General features: G+C 40.5%; 2 protein-coding genes and 1 long non-coding RNA gene across 5 annotated transcripts; all 3 read left to right on the top strand.

Annotated features, from left to right (window-relative positions):
* The first annotated feature begins 457 nt into the window (after positions 1–457).
* Positions 458–4,714, top strand: LOC119217614 (uncharacterized). Its single transcript, XR_009956894.1, has 3 exons — positions 458–568; positions 4,267–4,318; positions 4,520–4,714. It is a non-coding gene; the product is annotated as an uncharacterized LOC119217614 (long non-coding RNA).
* Positions 4,715–9,190: 4,476 nt separating this feature from the next.
* On the top strand, positions 9,191–13,943 carry LOC134132706 (uncharacterized). The gene is made up of 13 exons (XM_062564374.1): positions 9,191–9,242; positions 9,385–9,563; positions 9,842–9,906; positions 10,037–10,185; positions 10,325–10,473; positions 11,509–11,573; positions 11,704–11,852; positions 12,394–12,576; positions 12,719–12,897; positions 13,176–13,240; positions 13,371–13,519; positions 13,659–13,786; positions 13,932–13,943. The coding sequence occupies exons 1-13, from the start codon at positions 9,191–9,193 to the stop codon at positions 13,941–13,943; spliced, it is 1,524 nt and encodes a 507-aa protein (XP_062420358.1).
* Positions 13,944–14,210: 267 nt separating this feature from the next.
* LOC119217613 (mucin-2-like) lies at positions 14,211–17,976 on the top strand. Of its 3 annotated transcripts, none has more exons than XM_062564601.1 (9): positions 14,211–14,327; positions 14,470–14,648; positions 14,923–14,987; positions 15,117–15,265; positions 15,377–15,696; positions 16,851–16,915; positions 17,005–17,144; positions 17,482–17,565; positions 17,684–17,976. In XM_062564601.1, the coding sequence occupies exons 1-9, from the start codon at positions 14,213–14,215 to the stop codon at positions 17,785–17,787; spliced, it is 1,221 nt and encodes a 406-aa protein (XP_062420585.1). In that variant the 5' UTR covers positions 14,211–14,212; the 3' UTR covers positions 17,788–17,976. The 3 variants fall into 3 exon arrangements, with proteins under 3 accessions (XP_062420585.1, XP_062420584.1, XP_062420586.1); XM_062564600.1 differs by having other exon boundaries at positions 17,422–17,565; XM_062564602.1 differs by lacking the exon at positions 17,482–17,565.
* Positions 17,977–23,350: the final 5,374 nt, after the last annotated feature.

The following is a 23,350-nucleotide window of genomic DNA, read 5'->3' as shown; positions in this document are numbered from 1 at the left end:
TAATAAGTAGCACATTGATTAAGGATTGTCTTATTTGAATAAGAAATAGCATGTGTGTAGATAGTCTAAACTTTCAAATTAAAGTAAAGAAAATAAGAAATTATTTGGAAAAAAAAGCTGATGGGCATTGCTTGGTGCGGAAACGGTTGCATTACTTGAGATTGAAAAAGTTACTGAGCTTTTAGATTAAATCAGCTGTGCAGCATAAGAAAGACTGTACTGACGCACCTTATTGATGTTGAAAAAAGCCAGGATGCTTTCATTGCATTGTATTCAAAGCTCTCAACTAATCCATCATCTCACCCACATTCCCCCTGCATTCACAACACAGTTTGCTTTCGGTCCTACCTCCTTCTTTGTATAGAAGTTTAACACAGCAGAACAAGTCTTTCAAGATCTGTTCAAGGTATTAAAAGAATTCTCCTATAAAAGCCTCAGACACTGCCAAGCCTTCACTTCCACCTTCACGTCTCCGAGGTGTCCGCTACCTTCTTTGGGTCAACTTGTACCATTCCTTCAAGAATTGTCGCAATATTACAATATTGCTGCACGGAGGGCCTCCACCATGGTAAGAAATCAAAAATGTATGTTGATCTAGATGTACATTTATATAACATGTCCAATTTTTTATGAGAAATTAGTAAATATTTGACTTTTAGAAAGATCAGTTAGTGAGCCATTTATATAGCTTTAGTTTTTTCAATGTTAAATGTATGCATGAATACTGATGTACTTTTGATTTGGTTGTTTTTTTACATCTCCATTTGTGACTTTAAAATAGATTTTATGATTAGGCTCAGAATCAAAGAAATAACTTTTAATTACCTTATTTTTTATAAACTCAACCTTTTCAGGTATATGCTTGAATGCATTTTTGATTTCAAATGTGTCAAACCTGATTATAAAAAGCATTATTAAAAGTATATCTTATTCATATTAATTAACCCTCCTGTCATGTTGCGGGTCAAATTGACCCGTTTCAAAATTTCAAAATCTAGAAAAAATATTTGAAAGTACTTTTTTTGTATGAAACTTCTTCTGCTTGGCTTAATTAGTGTAACCAACGTAAAAAAAAAAAGAAAAAAAAATATCATGCATTTGAAACCCCCCCCCTGCAGGTTTATATTACAGAGATGATGTTCGGGTCAATTTGACCCGGCAGTGAACGTGGAGGCTACAAGGGGTCAGAAGTGTCAAGTTTAGACCATTTCTTTCTTTGAAAATGTGAGACTGTCTTTCTTATTCACTCTTCACCACATTTCTCTCTCTAACACCCCCCACACACACACACACACACACACACACACACACACACTTGTTCACATCCCCACATATAAAGTTGTCCACATTTCAAACTTCAAACAAAACAATCAAGTGTTTGTTATTGGAACCGATCTCTGTCCTGCACTTATGTGCCCATCCCCCCACATGAACCAGACGTGCGTCTCAGATGCACTCTCTTTCTAACGGCCCCCACCTGTACAAGAAATAAATATACTATTTTGGTGGGAAAACCCCGGCCACATACAAAAGGGTTGCTGTGGAATCTTACAAACATTACACTCTGAAGAGCATGCCTACAACTCAGCAGCTCAGTAAAAAACTATGAGCAAAAAAAGAATGACGGCCCTGGAGGCTCTGGAGCTCATCTTTGATCGCAACTGCGAAATAGAGGAGGATGTGTCCGAAGATGAAGACCATCTTGAGATGAAATTCGGATTCTGAAACATCGGATGAGGAAAGTATAATATCTGTTCCAAGCGAAACATTCCTTTCAAAAAATCGGGAAATACAGTGGTCATCCTCACCTAACGCAAGTCAGCTGAGACTGACTGCCGAAAATATTATAAAGACTGTGCCAGGCCCAACCAGGATGGCAGTGAGTCGTGTCACAGACATCAAGTCAGCTTTTGAGCTGGTCCTCCCAAAGTCATTACAAAAAGTAATTCTCAAGATGACTAATCTAGAAAGGAGACGTGTTTTGGGGGAGGATTGGAAGGAGCTGGACGAAATGCATTTTCATGCATATTTGCGGCTTCTCGTCCTTGCTGGGGTCTATAGGTCAAAAGATGAATCGGTAGCCAGCCTGTGGGATGCAGAGACAGGCAGGGCGATATGACAACAAGACAAGCACAACATGTGCGACATGTGCAAAATTTATTTGCACAAAGCACACCGTGACGACATGTCACTCATGTGCTGTGTAGACACACACACACACACACCCACGCATACACACGCATACACACACCTCGTGAATTTTGCTCATCTCTTGTTCATTTTTGTAAATGTCTGTTTCTTAACACTATCAATGAAGTTTACTTTCAATAGAAATTCTTATTTACTCATTTGGCTTGATTTTGAGTTAGCGGGTCAATATGACCCTGAACAGCATAGGTGTCTCATCTCTATTTATCTACATCACCCCATGACATTTTTTTTTCTTCAAAAAAATAATAAAATCTAGCAAAAAATACATGTTATGGTAGACTAATGCAAATTATGTCTAGGTTTTTCAAATGTACCTAAAATAATGTCTGAGCAGACTATTTTTCATTAAAACGAGTGAGTTATACTAATTTAACTATGAATTATGGAGGAGCAAATAACTTCATTCCATTAAAAACTGATTGAATTGTTAGTTAAGGTGTTGATGATGAGGTAAAAACTATATTTCATAGGTTTTTTTGGTTTCTGACAACATTTGGAAGATTTAACATGCACCGGGTCAAATTGACCCGGGAGCATCATTGCTGTACCTAAGAAACGAACATAGCAGGAGGGTTAATTTAATATTTATCTCAAGAAATTGTTATAACAAATAATTCTTTCAAACACAATAGGGCTTTGCCCAAATTTCTGTCGGCTCAGGCCCTAATTAACAAAGAAATATGTATTTTTGGAATAAACTTGAGGTAAAGTTATAAAGTGAAGTAAAGAAATGTAGTTTCAAACAACATACAAAAACAATACAGTTCAGTTCCATTGCTTAGGGCCAAAGATGAACTGAAGCATAAGGATGTCTGAGGAGTTAAATAATTCATTAGACTTTTTTTTGAACCTCTTTGAATTTAATCCCCAAAGACATTTACAGTATATGCCTCATAAGCTAATCAGCGGTCAAATAAAGGATTTCCGTGGTTCACAATTTTCTTTATACTCTGCATGAATTGAGCTTTGGTCTTGAGAGAACGACTTTTGCTAAAATCTTTGGTTGTCTTGTAGACGGAACACGCACGTTCTGCTTGAATCTTGACCAGCAGGTTTTGACAATATATTCATGATAGAGTGAGAAATAAAAAAAATTCTCATACTTGTGTGTCCAAATGTGTGCATTAGTCACTAGAGATGAGCCGGATACTCACCCATTTCAAGACAACCCGACAATTTACGGATAAAATACTTCCTACTTCCGGGTTAAGCCCAGCCCACTTCCGGGTTAGGCCCCGCCCAATCCGAGTACAGATACGGATACAGATAATTCATATGGTTCAACAGATACTGATACAGATACAGATAATGCTGTACTCGCTCATCCCTATTAGTCACCTAGGTGATTGTTGCTAGATTAGGAGGATGAGTTTCAGTGAGTGAAACGCAGAGGACGACAACATCCAAGGAATTTTTGGATTTTCTCATAATGACCAGAATTCTTGGAAAAGAGTGAGCGGAACGCGCTCTCGATACAAGATCACATATCAATTCTCATGACGAAATATCACGTATCATGCTACATCCAGTCTTTGACAAAGTATAAGCACTTCTTGTTAATTAAGCTTCTTAAAATAAACCATGTTACGGAAGCTGCATTAACTCTATTTCTTATGGAATCAAACAAATAATGAAACAATTACAACAAATACAACAAAAAGCACTATTAGCTTTTTTTCACCTTATTTCTTCCCATTTATTTGGCCAAATACAGATTTGCAATAAAGTTTTATTTGGAACAGTCCAAATAGATGTTAATTAATCCCTTTTGTCACTTCTCTAGTTGTTATGTGTTGTGCGGTTGAATCGCATCTTCCACCCTAAGAGATATTTCCAACACTAACCCTAGTTATTTAGATCAATGAAATTACCAGATACTACAGATTCTCTTTGAATTTCAATGAAATTAACGATTAAACTGGCCTTTGAGTTGAGACAAAGCCTTTCTAAAAAAGCTTCTCCTATAGCTGAAAATTGGAACTTTGAATTGTATCATATGTCTGTACGCAAAACCTCATTCATCATGTATTTGCAATGTGTTATTATATTTCATAGGGACCAGCAAAAAGAATGATGGGACCTCTAATATGTATTCTACTGCTGGCAGGTATTTGTTACGTTGGATGCTTGTTTTGTGTGTGTGTGAGACAGTGGCTTTTTTTGTTCTATCTTGACTCAGAGCACAGCTTTTCAATTGGAGTGCATGGTTATGTTTTGTTTTGTCATGTTTTATGTTACTACTTCCAAAGCTGCTTCGAGTTATACAACAAAATTAATGTTGCTTGTACCTGACTTTCTATATTAACAGCTGTACCTACATCTGCCAATGTAACAGCGGCCCAAACTGCTGCCACGAATGCCACAGTGACCTCACCAAGAGTCAATGTGACCTCACAAAAAGTCAACATGAGCTCACCAAGAGTCAACGTAACCTCACCAGTGGTCAACATGACCCCACCAAGAGTCAACATGACCTCGCCAAGAGTCAACATGACCTCGACAAGAGTCAACGTGACCTCGCCAAGAGTCAACATGACCTCGACAAGAGTCAACGTGACCTCGCCAAGAGTCAAAGGGACCTCATCAGTGGTCAACAGGACCCCACCAAGAGTCAACATGTCCTCGCCAAGAGTCAACATGACCTCGACAAGAGTCAACGTGACCTCGCCAAGAGTCAACGTGACCTCACCAGTGGTCAACCGGACCCCACCAAGAGTCAACATGACCTCGCCAAGAGTCAACATGACCTCGACAAGAGTCAACGTGACCTCGCCAAGAGTCAACATGACCTCGACAAGAGTCAACGTGACCTCGCCAAGAGTCAAAGTGACCTCATCAGTGGTCAACAGGACCCCACCAAGAGTCAACGTGTCCTCGACAAGAGTCAACGTGACCTCGCCAAGAGTCAACGTGACCTCACCAGTGGTCAACCGGACCCCACCAAGAGTCAACATGACCTCGCCAAGAGTCAACGTGACCTCGCCAAGAGTCAACATGACCTCGACAAGAGTCAACATGACCTCACCAGTGGTCAACAGGACCCCAACAAGAGTCAACATGACCTCGCCAAGAGTCAACGTGACCTCACCAGTGGTCAACAGGACCCCACCAAGAGTCAACATGACCTCGCCAATAGTCAACATGATCTCGACAAGAGTCAACATTACCTCATCAAGAGTCAACATGACCTCACCAAGAGTCAACTTGAGCTCACCAAGAGTCAACGTGACCTCGCCAAGAGTACACATGACCTCGCCAAGAGTCAACATGACCTCGCCAAGAGTCAACGTGACCTCGCCAAGAGTCAACATGACCTCGACAAGAGTCAACGTGACATCGCCAGTGGTCAACAGGACCCCACCAAGAGTCAACATGACCTCACCACAAGTCAACATGACCTCACCAAGAGTCAACGTGACCTCGCCAGGAGTCAATATTACCTCGCCAAGAGTAAACAAGACGTCACCACAAGTCAACGTGACCTCGCCAAGAGTAAACAAGACGTCACCACAAGTCAACGTGACCTCGCCAAGAGTCAACATGACCTCGTCAAGAGTCAACATGACCTCGCCAAGTGTCAAAATGACCTCACCAAGAGTCAACATGACCTCACCACAAGTCCACGTGACCTCGCCAAGAGTCAACATGACCTCGCCAAGAGTAAACAAGACGTCACCACAAGTCAACGTGACTTCGCCAAGAGTCAACATGACCTCACCAGGAGTCAACATGAGCTTAATGTCTACCAAGTCACCATCAGGTAACAAAGACTCCAACCCGCAATACATTGTTTTATTATTTTAGTCAAATACATATTAACCCAAAACCAAAGCTTTACAATTTTGTGCTAAATTAATCCTTTTTTTCTGATATTCTTACGTAAAATGCTACCTCTCCTCTAGTAAATGGAACATCACCAAAACCAGTTCTCACAACTGGTTCTCTACCGACAGCCACAGCTGCTCCTGCATCAGACTCAACAATACAGCTGGGATTTAGCTTGAATCAAAATTTTGAACCAGGATTTGCTGATAAAAATTCTCAAAAGTTCAAAGATTTAGCAAACACAATAACAGCTGCAGTAAGTATATTGAAATTCTTTATCATACCTTCTGTCCAAATCTAAATGAAAAAAACAAGGCGCTTGTATATGCATTACAGGAAGCAGAACCATCAATACTGTAGCAATGTTTTGGTGAATCTTTTAATGTTTACAAATGGATTCACCAGCTCTGATATGAAAAGAGCATAAGAGTAACAACTAAAACTACATAATAGTTTGGTCGAAGCAAATCCCTGCAAAACCTCTATCCTAATGTTGAGAGGATGTTTAACCATTTACACGTATCATCTCCCCAGCTTGATAACATCTATAAAAACAAATTTGGGAGAAGATTCCTTCGATCTTTGATACGCTCTTTCAGGTATTTGACATGACTCTTCATCAAACAAGGAAAAAAATGCATAGTGTGTTCCACCCAATATTGTCATCTCACAAATACTTACTTTTGATTCCAAGTTTTTTGTTACGAATAATGATTATTTTTCTCTTAGACAAGGTTCCGTGGTGGTAGATTCTGAGCTGATTTTTGCCAATGCCAGCTCAGTGCCAGTTGCTAATTTGGCGCAAACCACTCTAGTGGAGGCAGCGTCCAACAGTTCCAACTTCTCCCTACCAGTGAATGTTTCAACCATTGTTGCAGGTGAGAATTGGTTAAGTTGTGTTTTGACATGTTTTATGTTACTGCTTCCAAAGCTGCTTCAAGTTCTACAACCAGATGAATGTTGTTTTTACCTGACTTTCTACATCAATAGCTGTACCTACATCTGTCAATGTAACAGCGGCCCAAACTGCTGCCCCTAATGCCACAGTGACCTCACCAGCAGTCAACATGACCACACTAAGAGTCAACATGACCTCGTCAAGAGTCAACATGACCTCGTCAAGAGTCAACATGACCTCGCCAAGTGTCAACATGACCTCACCAAGAGTGAACGTGACCTCGCCAGGAGTCAACATGACCTCACCAAGAGTCATCATGACCTCGCCAAGTGTCAACATGACCTCACCAAGAGTGAACGTGACCTCGCCAGGAGTCAACATGACCTCGCCAAGAGTCAACATGACCTCGTCAAGAGTCAACATGACCTCGCCAAGTGTCAAAATGACCTCACCAAGAGTCAACATGACCTCACCACAAGTCAACATGACCTCGCCAACAGTCAACATGACCTCACCAAGAGTGAACGTGACCTCGCCAGGAGTCAACATGACCTCGCCAAGAGTAAACATGACCTCGCCAAGAGTCAACATGACCTCACCACAAGTCAACATGACCTCGCCAAGAGTCAACATGACCTCGCCAGGAGTCAACATGAGCTTAATGTCTACCAAGTCATCATCAGGTAACAAAGTCTCCAACCCTCAATACATTGTTTTATTATTTTAGTCAAATATATATAAACCCAAAACCCAAGCTTGTACAATTCTGTGCTAAATTAATCATTTTTTCTGATATTCTTATGTAAAATGCTACCTCTCCTCTAGTAAATGGAACATCACCAAAACCAGTAATCACAACTCGTTCTCTACCGACAGCCACAGCTGCTCCTGCACCAGACTCAACAATACAGCTGGGATTTAGCTTGAATCAAAATTTTGAACCAGAATTTGCTGATAAAAATTCTCAAAAGTTCAAAGATTTAGCAAACAAAATAACAGCTGTAGTAAGTATATTGAAATTCTTTATCATACCTTCTGTCCAAATCTAAATGAAAAAAACAAGGCGCTTGTATATGCATTACAGGAAGCAGAACCATCAATACTGTAGCAATGTTTTGGTGAATCTTTTAATGTTTACAAATGGATTCACCAGCTCTGATATGAAAAGAGCATAAGAGTAACAACTAAAACTACATAATAGTTTGGTCGAAGCAAATCCCTGCAAAACCTCTGTCCTAATGTTGAGAGGATGTTTAACCATTTACACGTATCATCTCCCCAGCTTGATAACATCTATAAAAACAAATTTGGGAGAAGATTCCTTCGATCTTTAATACGCTCTTTCAGGTATTTGACATGACTCTTCATCAAACAAGGAAAAAAATGCATAGTGTGTTCCACCCAATATTGTCATCTCACAAATACTTACTTTTGATTCCAAGTTTTTTGTTACGAATAATGATTATTTTTCTCTTAGACAAGGTTCCGTGGTGGTAGATTCTGAGCTGATTTTTGCCAATGCCAGCTCAGTGCCAGTTGCTAATTTGGCGCAAACCACTCTAGTGGAGGCAGCGTCCAACAGTTCCAACTTCTCCCTACCAGTGAATGTTTCAACCATTGTTGCAGGTGAGAATTGGTTAAGTTGTGTTTTGACATGTTTTATGTTACTGCTTCCAAAGCTGCTTCAAGTTCTACAACCAGATGAATGTTGTTTTTACCTGACTTTCTACATCAATAGCTGTACCTACATCTGTCAATGTAACAGCGGCCCAAACTGCTGCCCCTAATGCCACAGTGACCTCACCAGCAGTCAACATGACCACACTAAGAGTCAACATGACCTCGTCAAGAGTCAACATGACCTCGTCAAGAGTCAACATGACCTCGCCAAGTGTCAACATGACCTCACCAAGAGTGAACGTGACCTCGCCAGGAGTCAACATGACCTCACCAAGTGTCAACATGACCTCACCAAGAGTGAACGTGACCTCGCCAGGAGTCAACATGACCTCGCCAAGAGTCAACATGACCTCGTCAAGAGTCAACATGACCTCGCCAAGTGTCAAAATGACCTCACCAAGAGTCAACATGACCTCACCACAAGTCAACATGACCTCGCCAACAGTCAACATGACCTCACCAAGAGTCAACGTGACCTCGCCAGGAGTCAATGTTACCTCGCCAAGAGTAAACATGACCTCGCCAAGAGTCAACATGACCTCACCACAAGTCAACATGACCTCGCCAAGAGTCAACATGACCTCGCCAGGAGTCAACATGAGCTTAATGTCTACCAAGTCATCATCAGGTAACAAAGTCTCCAACCCTCAATACATTGTTTTATTATTTTAGTCAAATATATATAAACCCAAAACCCAAGCTTGTACAATTCTGTGCTAAATTAATCATTTTTTCTGATATTCTTATGTAAAATGCTACCTCTCCTCTAGTAAATGGAACATCACCAAAACCAGTAATCACAACTCGTTCTCTACCGACAGCCACAGCTGCTCCTGCACCAGACTCAACAATACAGCTGGGATTTAGCTTGAATCAAAATTTTGAACCAGAATTTGCTGATAAAAATTCTCAAAAGTTCAAAGATTTAGCAAACAAAATAACAGCTGTAGTAAGTATATTGAAATTCTTTATCATACCTTCTGTCCAAATCTAAATGAAAAAAACAAGGCGCTTGTATATGCATTACAGGAAGCAGAACCATCAATACTGTAGCAATGTTTTGGTGAATCTTTTAATGTTTACAAATGGATTCACCAGCTCTGATATGAAAAGAGCATAAGAGTAACAACTAAAACTACATAATAGTTTGGTCGAAGCAAATCCCTGCAAAACCTCTGTCCTAATGTTGAGAGGATGTTTAACCATTTACACGTATCATCTCCCCAGCTTGATAACATCTATAAAAACAAATTTGGGAGAAGATTCCTTCGATCTTTGATACGCTCTTTCAGGTATTTGACATGACTCTTCATCAAACAAGGAAAAAAATGCATAGTGTGTTCCACCCAATATTGTCATCTCACAAATACTTACTTTTGATTCCAAGTTTTTTGTTACGAATAATGATTATTTTTCTCTTAGACAAGGTTCCGTGGTGGTAGATTCTGAGCTGATTTTTGCCAATGCCAGCTCAGTGCCAGTTGCTAATTTGGCGCAAACCACTCTAGTGGAGGCAGCGTCCAACAGTTCCAACTTCTCCCTACCAGTGAATGTTTCAACCATTGTTGCAGGTGAGAATTGGTTAAGTTTTGTTTTGACATGTTTTATGTTACTGCTTCCAAAGCTGCTTCAAGTTCTACAACCAGATGAATGTTGTTTTTACCTGACTTTCTACATCAATAGCTGTACCTACATCTGTCAATGTAACAGCGGCCCAAACTGCTGCCCCTAATGCCACAGTGACCTCACCAGCAGTCAACATGACCACACTAAGAGTCAACATGACCTCGTCAAGAGTCAACATGACCTCGCCAAGTGTCAACATGACCTCACCAAGAGTGAACGTGACCTCGCCAGGAGTCAACATGACCTCCCCAAGAGTCAACATGACCTCGCCAAGTGTCAACATGACCTCACCAAGAGTCAACATGACCTCGCCAAGTGTCAACATGACCTCACCAAGAGTGAACGTGACCTCGCCAGGAGTCAACATGACCTCGCCAAGAGTCAACATGACCTCGTCAAGAGTCAACATGACCTCGCCAAGTGTCAAAATGACCTCACCAAGAGTCAACATGACCTCACCACAAGTCAACATGACCTCGCCAACAGTCAACATGACCTCACCAAGAGTCAACGTGACCTCGCCAGGAGTCAATGTTACCTCGCCAAGAGTAAACATGACCTCGCCAAGAGTCAACATGACCTCACCACAAGTCAACATGACCTCGCCAAGAGTCAACATGACCTCACCAGGAGTCAACATGAGCTTAATGTCTACCAAGTCATCATCAGGTAACAAAGTCTCCAACCCTCAATACATTGTTTTATTATTTTAGTCAAATATATATAAACCCAAAACCCAAGCTTGTACAATTCTGTGCTAAATTAATCATTTTTTCTGATATTCTTATGTAAAATTCTACCTCTCCTCTAGTAAATGGAACATCACCAAAACCAGTAATCACAACTGGTTCTCTACCGACAGCCACAGCTGCTCCTGCACCAGACTCAACAATACAGCTGGGATTTAGCTTGAATCAAAATTTTGAACCAGAATTTGCTGATAAAAATTCTCAAAAGTTCAAAGATTTAGCAAACAAAATAACAGCTGTAGTAAGTATATTGAAATTCCTTATCATACCTTCTGTCCAAATCTAAATGAAAAAAACAAGGCGCTTGGATATGCATTACAGGAAGCAGAACCATCAATACTGTAGCAATGTTTTGGTGAATCTTTTAATGTTTACAAATGGATTCACCAGCTCTGATATGAAAAGAGCATAACAGTAACAACTAAAACTACATAATAGTTTGGTCATAGCAAATCCCTGCAAAACCTCTGTCCTAATGTTGAGATGATGTTTAACCATTTACACGTATCATCTCCCCAGCTTGATAACATCTATAAAAACAAATTTGGGAGAAGATTCCTTCGATCTTTGATACGCTCTTTCAGGTATTTGACATGACTCTTCATCAAACAAGGAAAAAAATGCATAGTGTGTTCCACCCAATATTGTCATCTCACAAATACTTACTTTTGATTCCAAGTTTTTTGTTACGAATAATGATTATTTTTCTCTTAGACAAGGTTCCGTGGTGGTAGATTCTGAGCTGATTTTTGCCAATGCCAGCTCAGTGCCAGTTGCTAATTTGGCGCAAACCACTCTAGTGGAGGCAGCGTCCAACAGTTCCAACTTCTCCCTACCAGTGAATGTTTCAACCATTGTTGCAGGTGAGAATTGGTTAAGTTTTGTTTTGACATGTTTTATGTTACTGCTTCCAAAGCTGCTTCAAGTTCTACAACCAGATGAATGTTGTTTTTACCTGACTTTCTAAATCAATAGCTGTACCTACATCTGTCAATGTAACAGCGGCCCAAACTGCTGCCCCTAATGCCACAGTGACCTCACCAGCAGTCAACATGACCACACTAAGAGTCAACATGACCTCGTCAAGAGTCAACATGACCTCGTCAAGAGTCAACATGACCTCACCAAGAGTGAACGTGACCTCGCCAGGAGTCAACATGACCTCCCCAAGAGTCAACATGACCTCGCCAAGTGTCAACATGACCTCACCAAGAGTCAACATGACCTCGCCAAGTGTCAACATGACCTCACCAAGAGTGAACGTGACCTCGCCAGGAGTCAACATGACCTCGCCAAGAGTCAACATGACCTCGTCAAGAGTCAACATGACCTCGCCAAGTGTCAAAATGACCTCACCAAGAGTCAACATGACCTCACCACAAGTCAACATGACCTCGCCAACAGTCAACATGACCTCACCAAGAGTCAACGTGACCTCGCCAGGAGTCAATGTTACCTCGCCAAGAGTAAACATGACCTCGCCAAGAGTCAACATGACCTCACCACAAGTCAACATGACCTCGCCAAGAGTCAACATGACCTCACCAGGAGTCAACATGAGCTTAATGTCTACCAAGTCATCATCAGGTAACAAAGTCTCCAACCCTCAATACATTGTTTTATTATTTTAGTCAAATATATATAAACCCAAAACCCAAGCTTGTACAATTCTGTGCTAAATTAATCATTTTTTCTGATATTCTTATGTAAAATGCTACCTCTCCTCTAGTAAATGGAACATCACCAAAACCAGTAATCACAACTGGTTCTCTACCGACAGCCACAGCTGCTCCTGCACCAGACTCAACAATACAGCTGGGATTTAGCTTGAATCAAAATTTTGAACCAGAATTTGCTGATAAAAATTCTCAAAAGTTCAAAGATTTAGCAAACAAAATAACAGCTGTAGTAAGTATATTGAAATTCCTTATCATACCTTCTGTCCAAATTTAAATGAAAAAAACAAGGCGCTTGGATATGCATTACAGGAAGCAGAACCATCAATACTGTAGCAATGTTTTGGTGAATCTTTTAATGTTTACAAATGGATTCACCAGCTCTGATATGAAAAGAGCATAACAGTAACAACTAAAACTACATAATAGTTTGGTCATAGCAAATCCCTGCAAAACCTCTGTCCTAATGTTGAGATGATGTTTAACCATTTACACGAATCATCTCCCCAGCTTGATAACATCTATAAAAACAAATTTGGGAGAAGATTCCTTCGATCTTTGATACGCTCTTTCAGGTATTTGACATGACTCTTCATCAAACAAGGAAAAAAATGCATAGTGTGTTCCACCCAATATTGTCATCTCACAAATACTTACTTTTGATTCCAAGTTTTTTGTTACGAATAATGATTATTTTTCTCTTAGACAAGGTTCCGTGGTGGTAGATTCTGAGCTGATTTTTGCCAATGCCAGCTCAGTGCCAGTTGCTAATTTGGCGCAAACCACTCTAGTGGAGGCAGCGTCCAACAGTTCCAACTTCTCCCTACCAGTGAATGTTTCAACCATTGTTGCAGGTGAGAATTGGTTAAGTTTTGTTTTGACATGTTTTATGTTACTGCTTCCAAAGCTGCTTCAAGTTCTACAACCAGATGAATGTTGTTTTTACCTGACTTTCTACATCAATAGCTGTACCTACATCTGTCAATGTAACAGCGGCCCAAACTGCTGCCCCTAATGCCACAGTGACCTCACCAGCAGTCAACATGACCACACTAAGAGTCAACATGACCTCGTCAAGAGTCAACATGACCTCGCCAAGTGTCAACATGACCTCACCAAGAGTGAATGTGACCTCGCCAGGAGTCAACATGACCTCGCCAAGAGTCAACATGACCTCACCACAAGTCAACATGACCTCGCCAACAGTCAACATGACCTCACCAAGAGTCAACATGACCTCACCAAGAGTGAACGTGACCTCGCCAGGAGTCAACATGACCTCGCCAAGAGTCAACATGACCTCGTCAAGAGTCAACATGACCTCGCCAAGTGTCAAAATGACCTCACCAAGAGTCAACATGACCTCACCACAAGTCAACATGACCTCGCCAACAGTCAACATGACCTCACCAAGAGTCAACGTGACCTCGCCAGGAGTCAATGTTACCTCGCCAAGAGTAAACAAGACAACACCACAAGTCAACGTGACCTCGCCAAGAGTCAACATGACCTCGCCAAGAGTCAACATGACCTCGCCAAGAGTCAACATGACCTCGCCAAGAGTCAACATGACCTCACCACATGTCAACATGACCTCGCCAAGAGTCAACATGACCTCACCAGGAGTCAACATGAGCTTAATGTCTACCAAGTCACCATCAGGTAACAAAGTCTCCAACCCTCAATTTATTGTTTTATTATTTTAGTCAAATATATATAAACCCAAAACCCAAGCTTGTACCATTCTGTGCTAAATTAATCATTTTTTCTGATATTCTTATGTAAAATGCTACCTCTCCTCTAGTAAATGGAACATCACCAAAACCAGTAATCACAACTGGTTCTCTACCGACAGCCACAGCTGCTCCTGCACCAGACTCAACAATACAGCTGGGATTTACCTTGAATCAAAATTTTGAACCAGAATTTGCTGATAAAAATTCTCAAAAGTTCAAAGATTTAGCAAACAAAATAACAGCTGCAGTAAGTATATTGAAATTCCTTATCATACCTTCTGTCCAAATCTAAATGAAAAAACAAGGCGCTTGGATATGCATTACAGGAAGCATAACCATCAATACTGTAGCAATGTTTGTGTGAATCTTTTAATGTTTACAAATTGATTCACCAGCTCTGATATGAAAAGAGCATAACAACAACTAAAACTACATAATAGTTTGGTCGAAGCAAATCCCTGCAAAACCTCTCTCCTAATGTTGAGATGATGTTTAACCATTTGTACGTATCATTTCCCCAGCTTGATAACATCTATAAAAACAAATTTGGGAGAAGATTCCTTCGATCTTTGATACGCTCTTTCAGGTATTTGACATGACTCTTCATCAAACAAGGAAAAAAATGCACAGTGTGTTCCACCCAATATTGTCATCTCACAAATATTAACCTTTGATTCCAAGTTTCTGGTACGAATAATGATAATTTTTTTCCTAGACAAGGTTCTGTGGTGGTAGATTCTGAGCTGGTTTTTGCCAATGCCAGCTCAGTGCCAGTTGCTATTGTGGTGCAAACCACTCTAGTGGAGGCAGCGTCCAACAGTTCCATCTTCTCCCTGCCAGTGAATGTGTCAACCGTTGTTGCAAGTAAGAGATGTTATGTTTTGTTTTGTCATGTTTTAAGTTACTGCTTCCAAAGCTGTATCAAATTACACCACAAGATGAATTTTGTTTTTACCTGACTTCCTACTTCAACAGCTGTACCTACATCTTTCAATGTAACCTCGGCCCCATCTGCTGCCTCTAATGCTACAGTCGCCCCAACTGCTGCCACTATTGCTACAGTGGCCCCAACATCTGCCCCTAATGCTACAGTGGCCCCAACTGCTGCCATTAATGCAACAGTGGCCCCAACTGCTGCCCCTAATGCTACAGAGGCCCCTGCATTGACTGATCCCCCGACATCCAGTGAGGGAAGCCTTCGCCTTCTTTTCAGTCTCAGCCGAACATTCACACCCAACCTCTCGAACCTATCCTCTGCGGCTTTTAAGGCGTTGGCTGTTGAAGTCATCAAAGAGGTAAGATATATTTGCTGTAAAACAGTGCACAAAATCAATTGAGATTCTTACAATACTTATCAATGGATATCCTAATTTTTCTTACAATTTTTAAACTGATGAAGATTTATTTTTTTAATTTAATTATTCTGCATTACCTGGCAAAATGTATGTGCAAAACAGAGCACAAATATTCAGAATTTATGTGTCATCTGATCAAATGTCATCATCACCCTTTATAGAGTTCACCAATCTAACTGTTTAGAAAGATTTAGCTACTAACTATGAGGAGCCGGTTGTAGCACATACATTCTGATAAAGAAATATGGCATCACACTCACGAAAACTATTAAAAATAAAAAGTAAGACATTTACAACATTAAACATCGATAGATGTAGCAAATCAAAACGCAGCACCTAAAGGATAGCGCATAATGTATGTAACGTCATTTAGATTTTTTTTCTTGTCATTTAACTGTTTCTTCAATTGAGAGCAATATCCACCAAAACTGACATACCTTTTGCTAAATCCTTTTGACATGTCCCAGACAGAAATTAGAAAAGTAGTCCTTCTAAACCAATATTCGACACAATATTTTTTTTAATGTTTTTATGACAAAATCTTGTTGACATAAGGGTTGAATTCTTATATTGAATCAATTACATTTTTGATATTTATGACAAGAAGTGATGTTAGTGAAACAATTAAACTCAGTAAACAAAGTAAATACAATTAATTTCATTTCATTCTGGCAGTTTCTTTTTTCGAAATGTTTGTTCATACACTACCAGAGCAACTCAAAACCTGGTGCAATTCTAGCAACAACCAAATACCATCTTTATAACAATAATACAGTTTTCCTTCCATTTCAAATTGGCAAAAATTCTATATATTTAGAAAATTGACTAAATATTGCTGTCATAAAAAGGCAAAACAAAGGTTGTTGATTAGGTAAATCTTGCTAAAATAATACACAAGCTTTGTAGCTCATTAAAATATATATTTTAAATATCGATATTTCAATCATTTACACACTGATTTTTGCGTTATGTTGGAATGTTCACTTTTCTGTTCACAATTCCTTTTGGTTCCACATGTCCCAAAATTTACCATAGCAACATACTTGATTTACAAAGCAGTTAGTTTTAATTTTTTATTGCAAATTCTTTCTCAGATTAACCGAGTGGCCAAAAATCTCTATGGATCCCCCTTCAAACGCACCATCATTAACAATTTCACGTAAGAATAGATTTCAATAACTGCCAACTATTTTATAAATATCTGCTACGTTTTTTACAAAGTACCGTTCTCCTTCTCTGTTACTGTAGGAGTGGATCCGTAAAGGTTGACAGCACCCTTGTGTTCCAAAATAAGAGCTCAGTTCCTGAAGCAAGCAATGCAACTTCACAATTCATCAGTGCGCTCACCAATTCCTCCCTTGGCATCGTACCAGGCAGCATTTCTGCACGTAAGTTGTTGGTGATGTAAAATGAAGCTACATATTTTTAGCTAAAATTGCATTGACTTTATGGTTTGTATAAGATCATATTTTGTTGTATACATATTTTTAACTTTTTCTTTTTAAATACAAAAGTATAAGTGCTGCAATCTGGGATGTAGCTTCATTTTAAGCTAATATTTTTAAGTTGTGAAGGTATTTTACTGCCTTGCCTTTCTTTCTATATCATTTCACTGGCCACACAGCCTCACAATCACTAAAATCTTAGCTATTTGTGGCTTTTCAGTGGCTCCAACTGCTGCCCCTAATGCTACAGTGGCTCCAACTGCTGCCCCTAATGCTACAGTGGCTCCAACTGCTGCCCCTAATGCTACAGTGACTCCAACTGCTGCCCCTAATGCTACAGTGGCTCCAACTGCTGCCCCTACACGTAAGTTGTTGCAACTTCATTTTATTGCCTCATTTTACTGCCTTACTTTCTTTCCAGATAATTTCACTGGCAACACAACCTCACAATCATTAAATCTTAGCTTTTTCTAATATTTCAGAGTCCACATCAACTTCAAGCAGCCCCCCTGTGCCCACAACGGGCTCACTGGCAGTCTTTTTACTTACACTGCTGGCTGTAGCACAGATGCTGGTAGACCTATAACAGACATTGGAGGTAATAAAAGACATACAAATAATGCATATTGAAATCTAGCAAAGCAGCGTCATTTGGTAAAAAAAACATTTTATCAAGATAATCATTAATTACCACCAATTCCTTTGAAAATACTTCCTTACATGCCATGTTTTGTTTTGGATAATGTACTTGTACTTAAAACATTCTCACTTTCTGTACGTCCAACACGAGGGATTATAAATATGGATTTCATAGTTAATCAATAATGAATAAAATTAATCCAACTACCTTGTTGATTTTCTTCTTTTAGACACAGGTTTAGTGTAAGTATTTCATTATAATTAGTCAACAGAATGGCAGAATTGAACATTCAGATTTAGTGTTGTGATGGATATGCTACATATCGGTACACAAACTCCTTCGTCATGTCCCTGGCAGTGGCAGACTGCCTTGTTGGCCTGTTAGTGATGCCGTATAGCATGATCCGAACCATGGATGGATGCTGGTACTTTGGTGTCCTACTTTGTCAGCTTCACTCTACCCTAGATGTCACGCTCTGCACTGCCTCTATTTTCCATCAAGGATGATTGAATCATTATCCTGGTCATTATCCTGTGACTCAGAATGTTTCACCTCCATCCATCCCCGATAACATCTACCGGACACATTTTCACACTCCAATAATATACCAGCTTTATGATTTGGAGTATTTGTACTGTATGTACCATCTTTTGCTCAACAAACATTGACTTTACAGACGACTTCTTTATCTAAGTTACCCAAACTAAAAAGAGATATTTCATCCCGATATTGTTGCCAGATGTTGAGTTTTTGCAATCAACTGCAAGTGAAAACACAGAAAACTCCACCACACCATCATAAAGGGGCATTGCATGTTCTCCACCTTTCTTCTTGGCTTTCAAACCTCAAAGGCTGTTCTTTCCATCTACTCACTGTTGCTTTCCTTTTTTCATTTCTGCCCTCCATTAGTTTCACTTACCGCATCTGTGTTAAATGGTAAATCAATACTAAATCACAACTGGGATCAGTTCAGTCCTTGTTCTGTTCTCACCTCCCTCTTTATGTCATTTAGCTGATGCTTTTATCCAAAGCGGCTTACAATAAGTGCATTTTCACCGTAGACATACAAACTCAGTAAGTAACAAGAAAGTACAATTTTCGTCAAATAAGCAGTTTCAAAATACGTTATAGATACCCAGATAGCCAAAATGACATGGCCCAGATCCGGCTTGAGCTCGGCATGCCGGAACACATCGGGTCCACGTCCCGAGTCTTTTTTCCGACTCGGCTGAGACTCAGGAGGAATGACGCCCCAGAATCAGGCCGAATACATTGGCCCGAATCCGGTGCACGACACAGCCGTCACTGCGCCATAATCGGAAATAAACAGGGGCAGCATCGGCCCAAACACGGCGCAAGAAAAACGCGTCGGCCCACGTCTGGTTGCCGGCTCGTCTGAGACTCAGTATGGATATATTCTTTATGTCACAAAAACACACTTTGATTACTTACAAAATCAAGACAGTCAAGATCACATTGTTTGGTGATGATTGTACGTCCAGAAAAGATATCAAGTCAAAACCATAAGCCAAAGAAAGGAACTTATTGTTTTAGTTTTGTGCAAGTTCTAAACAACTTTTACAACCACGAACAAACAAATGCCAAATAACATAATATATTATATGATCTTATATGTTAGAATCATATATGATATAATAGTATTATTTAAATACGACAGACCATAATGTTACAGTGAATTTTTAGAAAGCCCACTGTTAATACTGTCAAATTACATTAAAATATAATAATTAAAACTCATACTGGATAGCAACCTTTGATTCCGGCCAAAATCCAGAAGTCGCAGCCTGGTAGAAACAGAGACAAGAAAGAGTTGTGAGATCTCACAATTTACAAAACAAGAATGATAAATCTATTAATAGTATTACAAACCATTCTCACTCCTAATGCCAACCACTGTCTGGAAGGACAACAGTGGTGGTGCTCTTCAGACCATGTGCAGCGCTGGGTAGATGTTGACATAGATGTATCCTAGCAGCAGGGTTCGAAATGAGGGGGGTCTGAGGGGGTCCCGGACCCCCCATAAGCCATTGGGGACCCCCCATAATAATTTATTTTTAGATTTTGGGGGGGTCCCAGAAAAATATTTTTAACATTGAAAATGATTGTGTAATTATAGGTTTTAAGTGACGTTTTATATTTACTTTATATTACTTTATTTCCTAGCGCGATTGGGCAGCAATCAGGGCAGCTAATAGCGTCACAGGTTGTTGTTGTGCTCCTCCGGAGTAAACAGTACAGTCTGTGATGCAGACACGTGGTTACTGAACGCTGCAAAAACGAAGCCTCACAAAGAGTGAAATCTAAAGAACCCTAATGAAAATCCCGTAAGTGCTTCGATTATGTTTATATCTCCATAATAATTGCTTATTATAGTAAAATATTTGGAGTTGGTGTTCCTATATCAAAAGTTGCATTAACTTAGATGATTAGAAGAGTGCGTTTGTCAACGTTTCTTGCTGTACGTGTATGAAGCCAAACAAACTGCCAGCTAACAGCAGACAGTTAGCAGTTAGCTAGACTAGTTATTCAAAGCTAGCAAACCAACATAATTGTCCAGTCAGTGATTACTGTCGACCAGACTTGAGACTTTAATCAAAGCAAATATGACAATGTTTATTTGTGACAGGAGTATTCAGTCCTGCAGTCATACGTGCACGGACCTGTTTCAATCTGTCTAGCAACAGCAATGAAAGGGCGCTTAATACAAAGTGCGCTCGGAATATATAGTCTTTAAGAGCATTCTTGATTGGTTCACTATGATGGAGGCGGCTCCTTGTTTATGGCCTTCGCAGAGCCCCATTGGAGCACAGGGATGTCCATCCCTCCAGGCTCTCGGATCATCACGTCTCCTGTTGTTCATGAGTTCACTGCATACTTCAGATAGTTGGTGTATTGAGACATGTTAGTCTCAATATTCTGTTTTATCTACGATTGACCCTCAGAGAGCGTGTAGTTATTTAGCCTCAGATTCACTCCATATTTAGACTGTTTTCCGTGTGAGCCATGGTCACCCCGTCCCATGTATGGACGTGACCCTGAGAGTGCGTGCAGCCTTTTTATCAACATGTTCGTGTGCTCCGGGTCATACACAGCCTCCACTCATTATTAGTATTACATTATTGTTCAAGTGTAATTGCCATCTAGCGTGAGCATGCATGATTATATTGAATCCTCAACATTACGAAAGATAGCGAGGACTTAATTCAAGTCTGTGAGTTTTGAATGGGAAAATGTCATCTACGTGAATCGTGTAGATCCGAATAGGTTTTTTTTGGGGTGGGGTGGGGGGTCCGAGACCCGGTGCTAATACGGTACAGGTGTCTTAACGGCCGTTATCTACCAGACCGAATAGCAACTCTGATTTCGGTGCCTTATTTAGATGCCACTAAAATGCCTCCCGTTTCTTCCTGATGCTCCGAAAAAGGACGTTAGAGAGAACTGAAACAGCGCCGCACGGGACGCTAGTAAACACTACACTGGACAGCAGGTAACGTTAGCCTACCGTTAGCTAGCAGCTACGTATATATATATAAAATATGTCAATGGAGCACCCACGGTTAAAATACTGACAGCTAAACGGTGTAAAAGTGTGTCTGAGGTTCACTGAACAGTCTGTAGCTGCCGTTGTCTGAAAAACAAACAGATGTTGCGTTCACTGGAAATTCGCCTCGCCAGCTTTGTGCTGCATTCAAAGTTGTTGTAAAATACCCTTTTCCCATTGTTTTTGTCGTTTAACAGTAATTTACTGGTGAAATAGGATTTTGTTATAAGTTATTGTGATTACATTATTAATAATTCATTTAATGTTGAGCTCACTATCCTTTTTTACTAACTAAAAAAAAAGCGGCTAGTTGTTTTACAAATCCCATTAACATAAGGGATGAGAAACACCATTTGTATTTCATCAAGCCCTTTGAAGGTGCATGGTGCTGCCATAATGAGGACACCTGGTGGATTTAGGTAACTTAGTTAACTTCCTTGCTCAAGAAAAGAAAGACCTGTTATCCACTTTGTCATGTCAGGGATTTATATAAGGTGCTGTAACTTTGTTGCTCCAGAATTAGAGGGTTACCTGTTTGATTATAGCCAATCCACTTCTCCAGACACCACTAAACTACTGGGACCAGCCCAAACCATGAAAAACATCCCAAGACCATTATCTCACCTTCAAAATATGTCAATATAATTTTGCCTGCAGTATATAGTGTAGGAAGGTAGTCTTCAGTATTTTTTATAGTTACATTTTAGGGGACCCCCCAAGAGTCCGAAGTCATTTCGAACCCTGCCTAGCAGCTAGCTTAGCAGTCCAGCTAGCTTGTAGTGTTCCGTATTCCACTCATCCTCGTTCTGTTTGACACGTGGAAGACGTCTTTTGCTTGTTTCCCTTCCAATGCATTTGGAGAGTTCTCAGCCTGTTTGCCTGACAACCCTTACAGGTCTGCTAACCAGATGGAAAGATCCCGGCAGGGTAAACAGGTGGGTCGTGCTGGCTAGCAATGTGGCAGCCAGACCGACCGATGTGGCCCGAACCTGGAAGCACTGGGGCTAGCAGGCTAAATACTCTTCTAAGTTAAGTTGAAAGCTTGCATGAGTGTTCAAGTTTTTCCCTGGTAAATGCAACCAGAGAGCTGAGAGCTAAAACCTGCTAAAAGCTTTAAAAATAAGAGACGGCAACATCAAGGCTCCCATCCACGGTCATCTTAGATTCAAGAACATGTCCCTTAGCAACCCGACAGACAACCAATTTTCTTTCTCTCAACATGTCTCATTCTGAAAGGCCTGATTCTGTAATGCCAGATCTGGCCCAGTTTTTGTCAGCTATTAATGGGCCAGAAACTGCCAATAAATCCAGCCGTCCTGTCTCAACCAGAGTAGGCCCAATTCTATAATGCCAGTTTCGGCCCATGTTCGGCAGCCATCAACGGGCCAGAACCGGTTTCAGAGCTGGTGGCTGATTAACCCGGCTGCTATGTCTTTGCCTGAATAGGACCGTTTCTATGAAGCCATATTGGGCCTATATTCTGCAGCCATTAATAGACCGGAGCGGTTTTTAGTGCTCGTTGCTGATGAACCTGCCTGCCATGTCCCAACCAGAATAGGCCCGTTTGTATAATGCCAGATATGGCCCAGATTCTGAAGCCATAGACGGCCAGAACCTGTTTTAGTGCTGGTCACCCATAAACCCGGCTGCCATGTCTCAACCAGTAAAGGCCCCATTTTACATTGCCTGATTTGGCCCTGGTTTGGCAACCATCAACGGGCCAGATCCTGTATCGGTGTTCATTGCCGAAAAACCCAGCGGCCATGTCTCAACCATAATAGGCCCGTTTGTATAATGCCAGGAATGGCCCAGATTCTGCAGCCATAGAAGGGCCGGAGCCTGTTTTTGTGCTGGTTGCCCATAAACCCGGCTGCCATGTTCCAACCAGTATAGGCCCAATTTTACATTGCCTGATTTGGCCCTGGTTTGACAGCCATCAACGTGCCG

Source organism: Pungitius pungitius, chromosome 9 (genome assembly GCF_949316345.1).
Source record: "Pungitius pungitius chromosome 9, fPunPun2.1, whole genome shotgun sequence".
NCBI lineage: Eukaryota > Metazoa > Chordata > Actinopteri > Perciformes > Gasterosteidae > Pungitius > Pungitius pungitius.
Note: the sequence above shows the minus strand (reverse complement) of the source record. Positions and strands in the feature narration are given on the sequence as shown.

Excerpts from the sequence above, each read along its gene's own strand:
- LOC134132706 (XM_062564374.1), top strand. The coding sequence starts at position 9,191 with ATGACCTCGCCAGGAGTCAACATGAGCTTAATGTCTACCAAGTCATCA. Across the intron at positions 10,474-11,508 it reads TGAACGTGACCTCGCCAGGA|CTTGATAACATCTATAAAAA; the intron begins GTCAACATGACC and ends TCATCTCCCCAG. Across the intron at positions 13,241-13,370 it reads TCTTTGATACGCTCTTTCAG|ACAAGGTTCCGTGGTGGTAG; the intron begins GTATTTGACATG and ends TTTTTCTCTTAG.
- LOC119217613 (XM_062564600.1), top strand. The coding sequence starts at position 14,213 with ATGACCTCGCCAAGAGTCAACATGACCTCACCACATGTCAACATGACC. Across the intron at positions 14,328-14,469 it reads GTCTACCAAGTCACCATCAG|TAAATGGAACATCACCAAAA; the intron begins GTAACAAAGTCT and ends CCTCTCCTCTAG. Across the intron at positions 15,697-16,850 it reads CTGTTGAAGTCATCAAAGAG|ATTAACCGAGTGGCCAAAAA; the intron begins GTAAGATATATT and ends ATTCTTTCTCAG.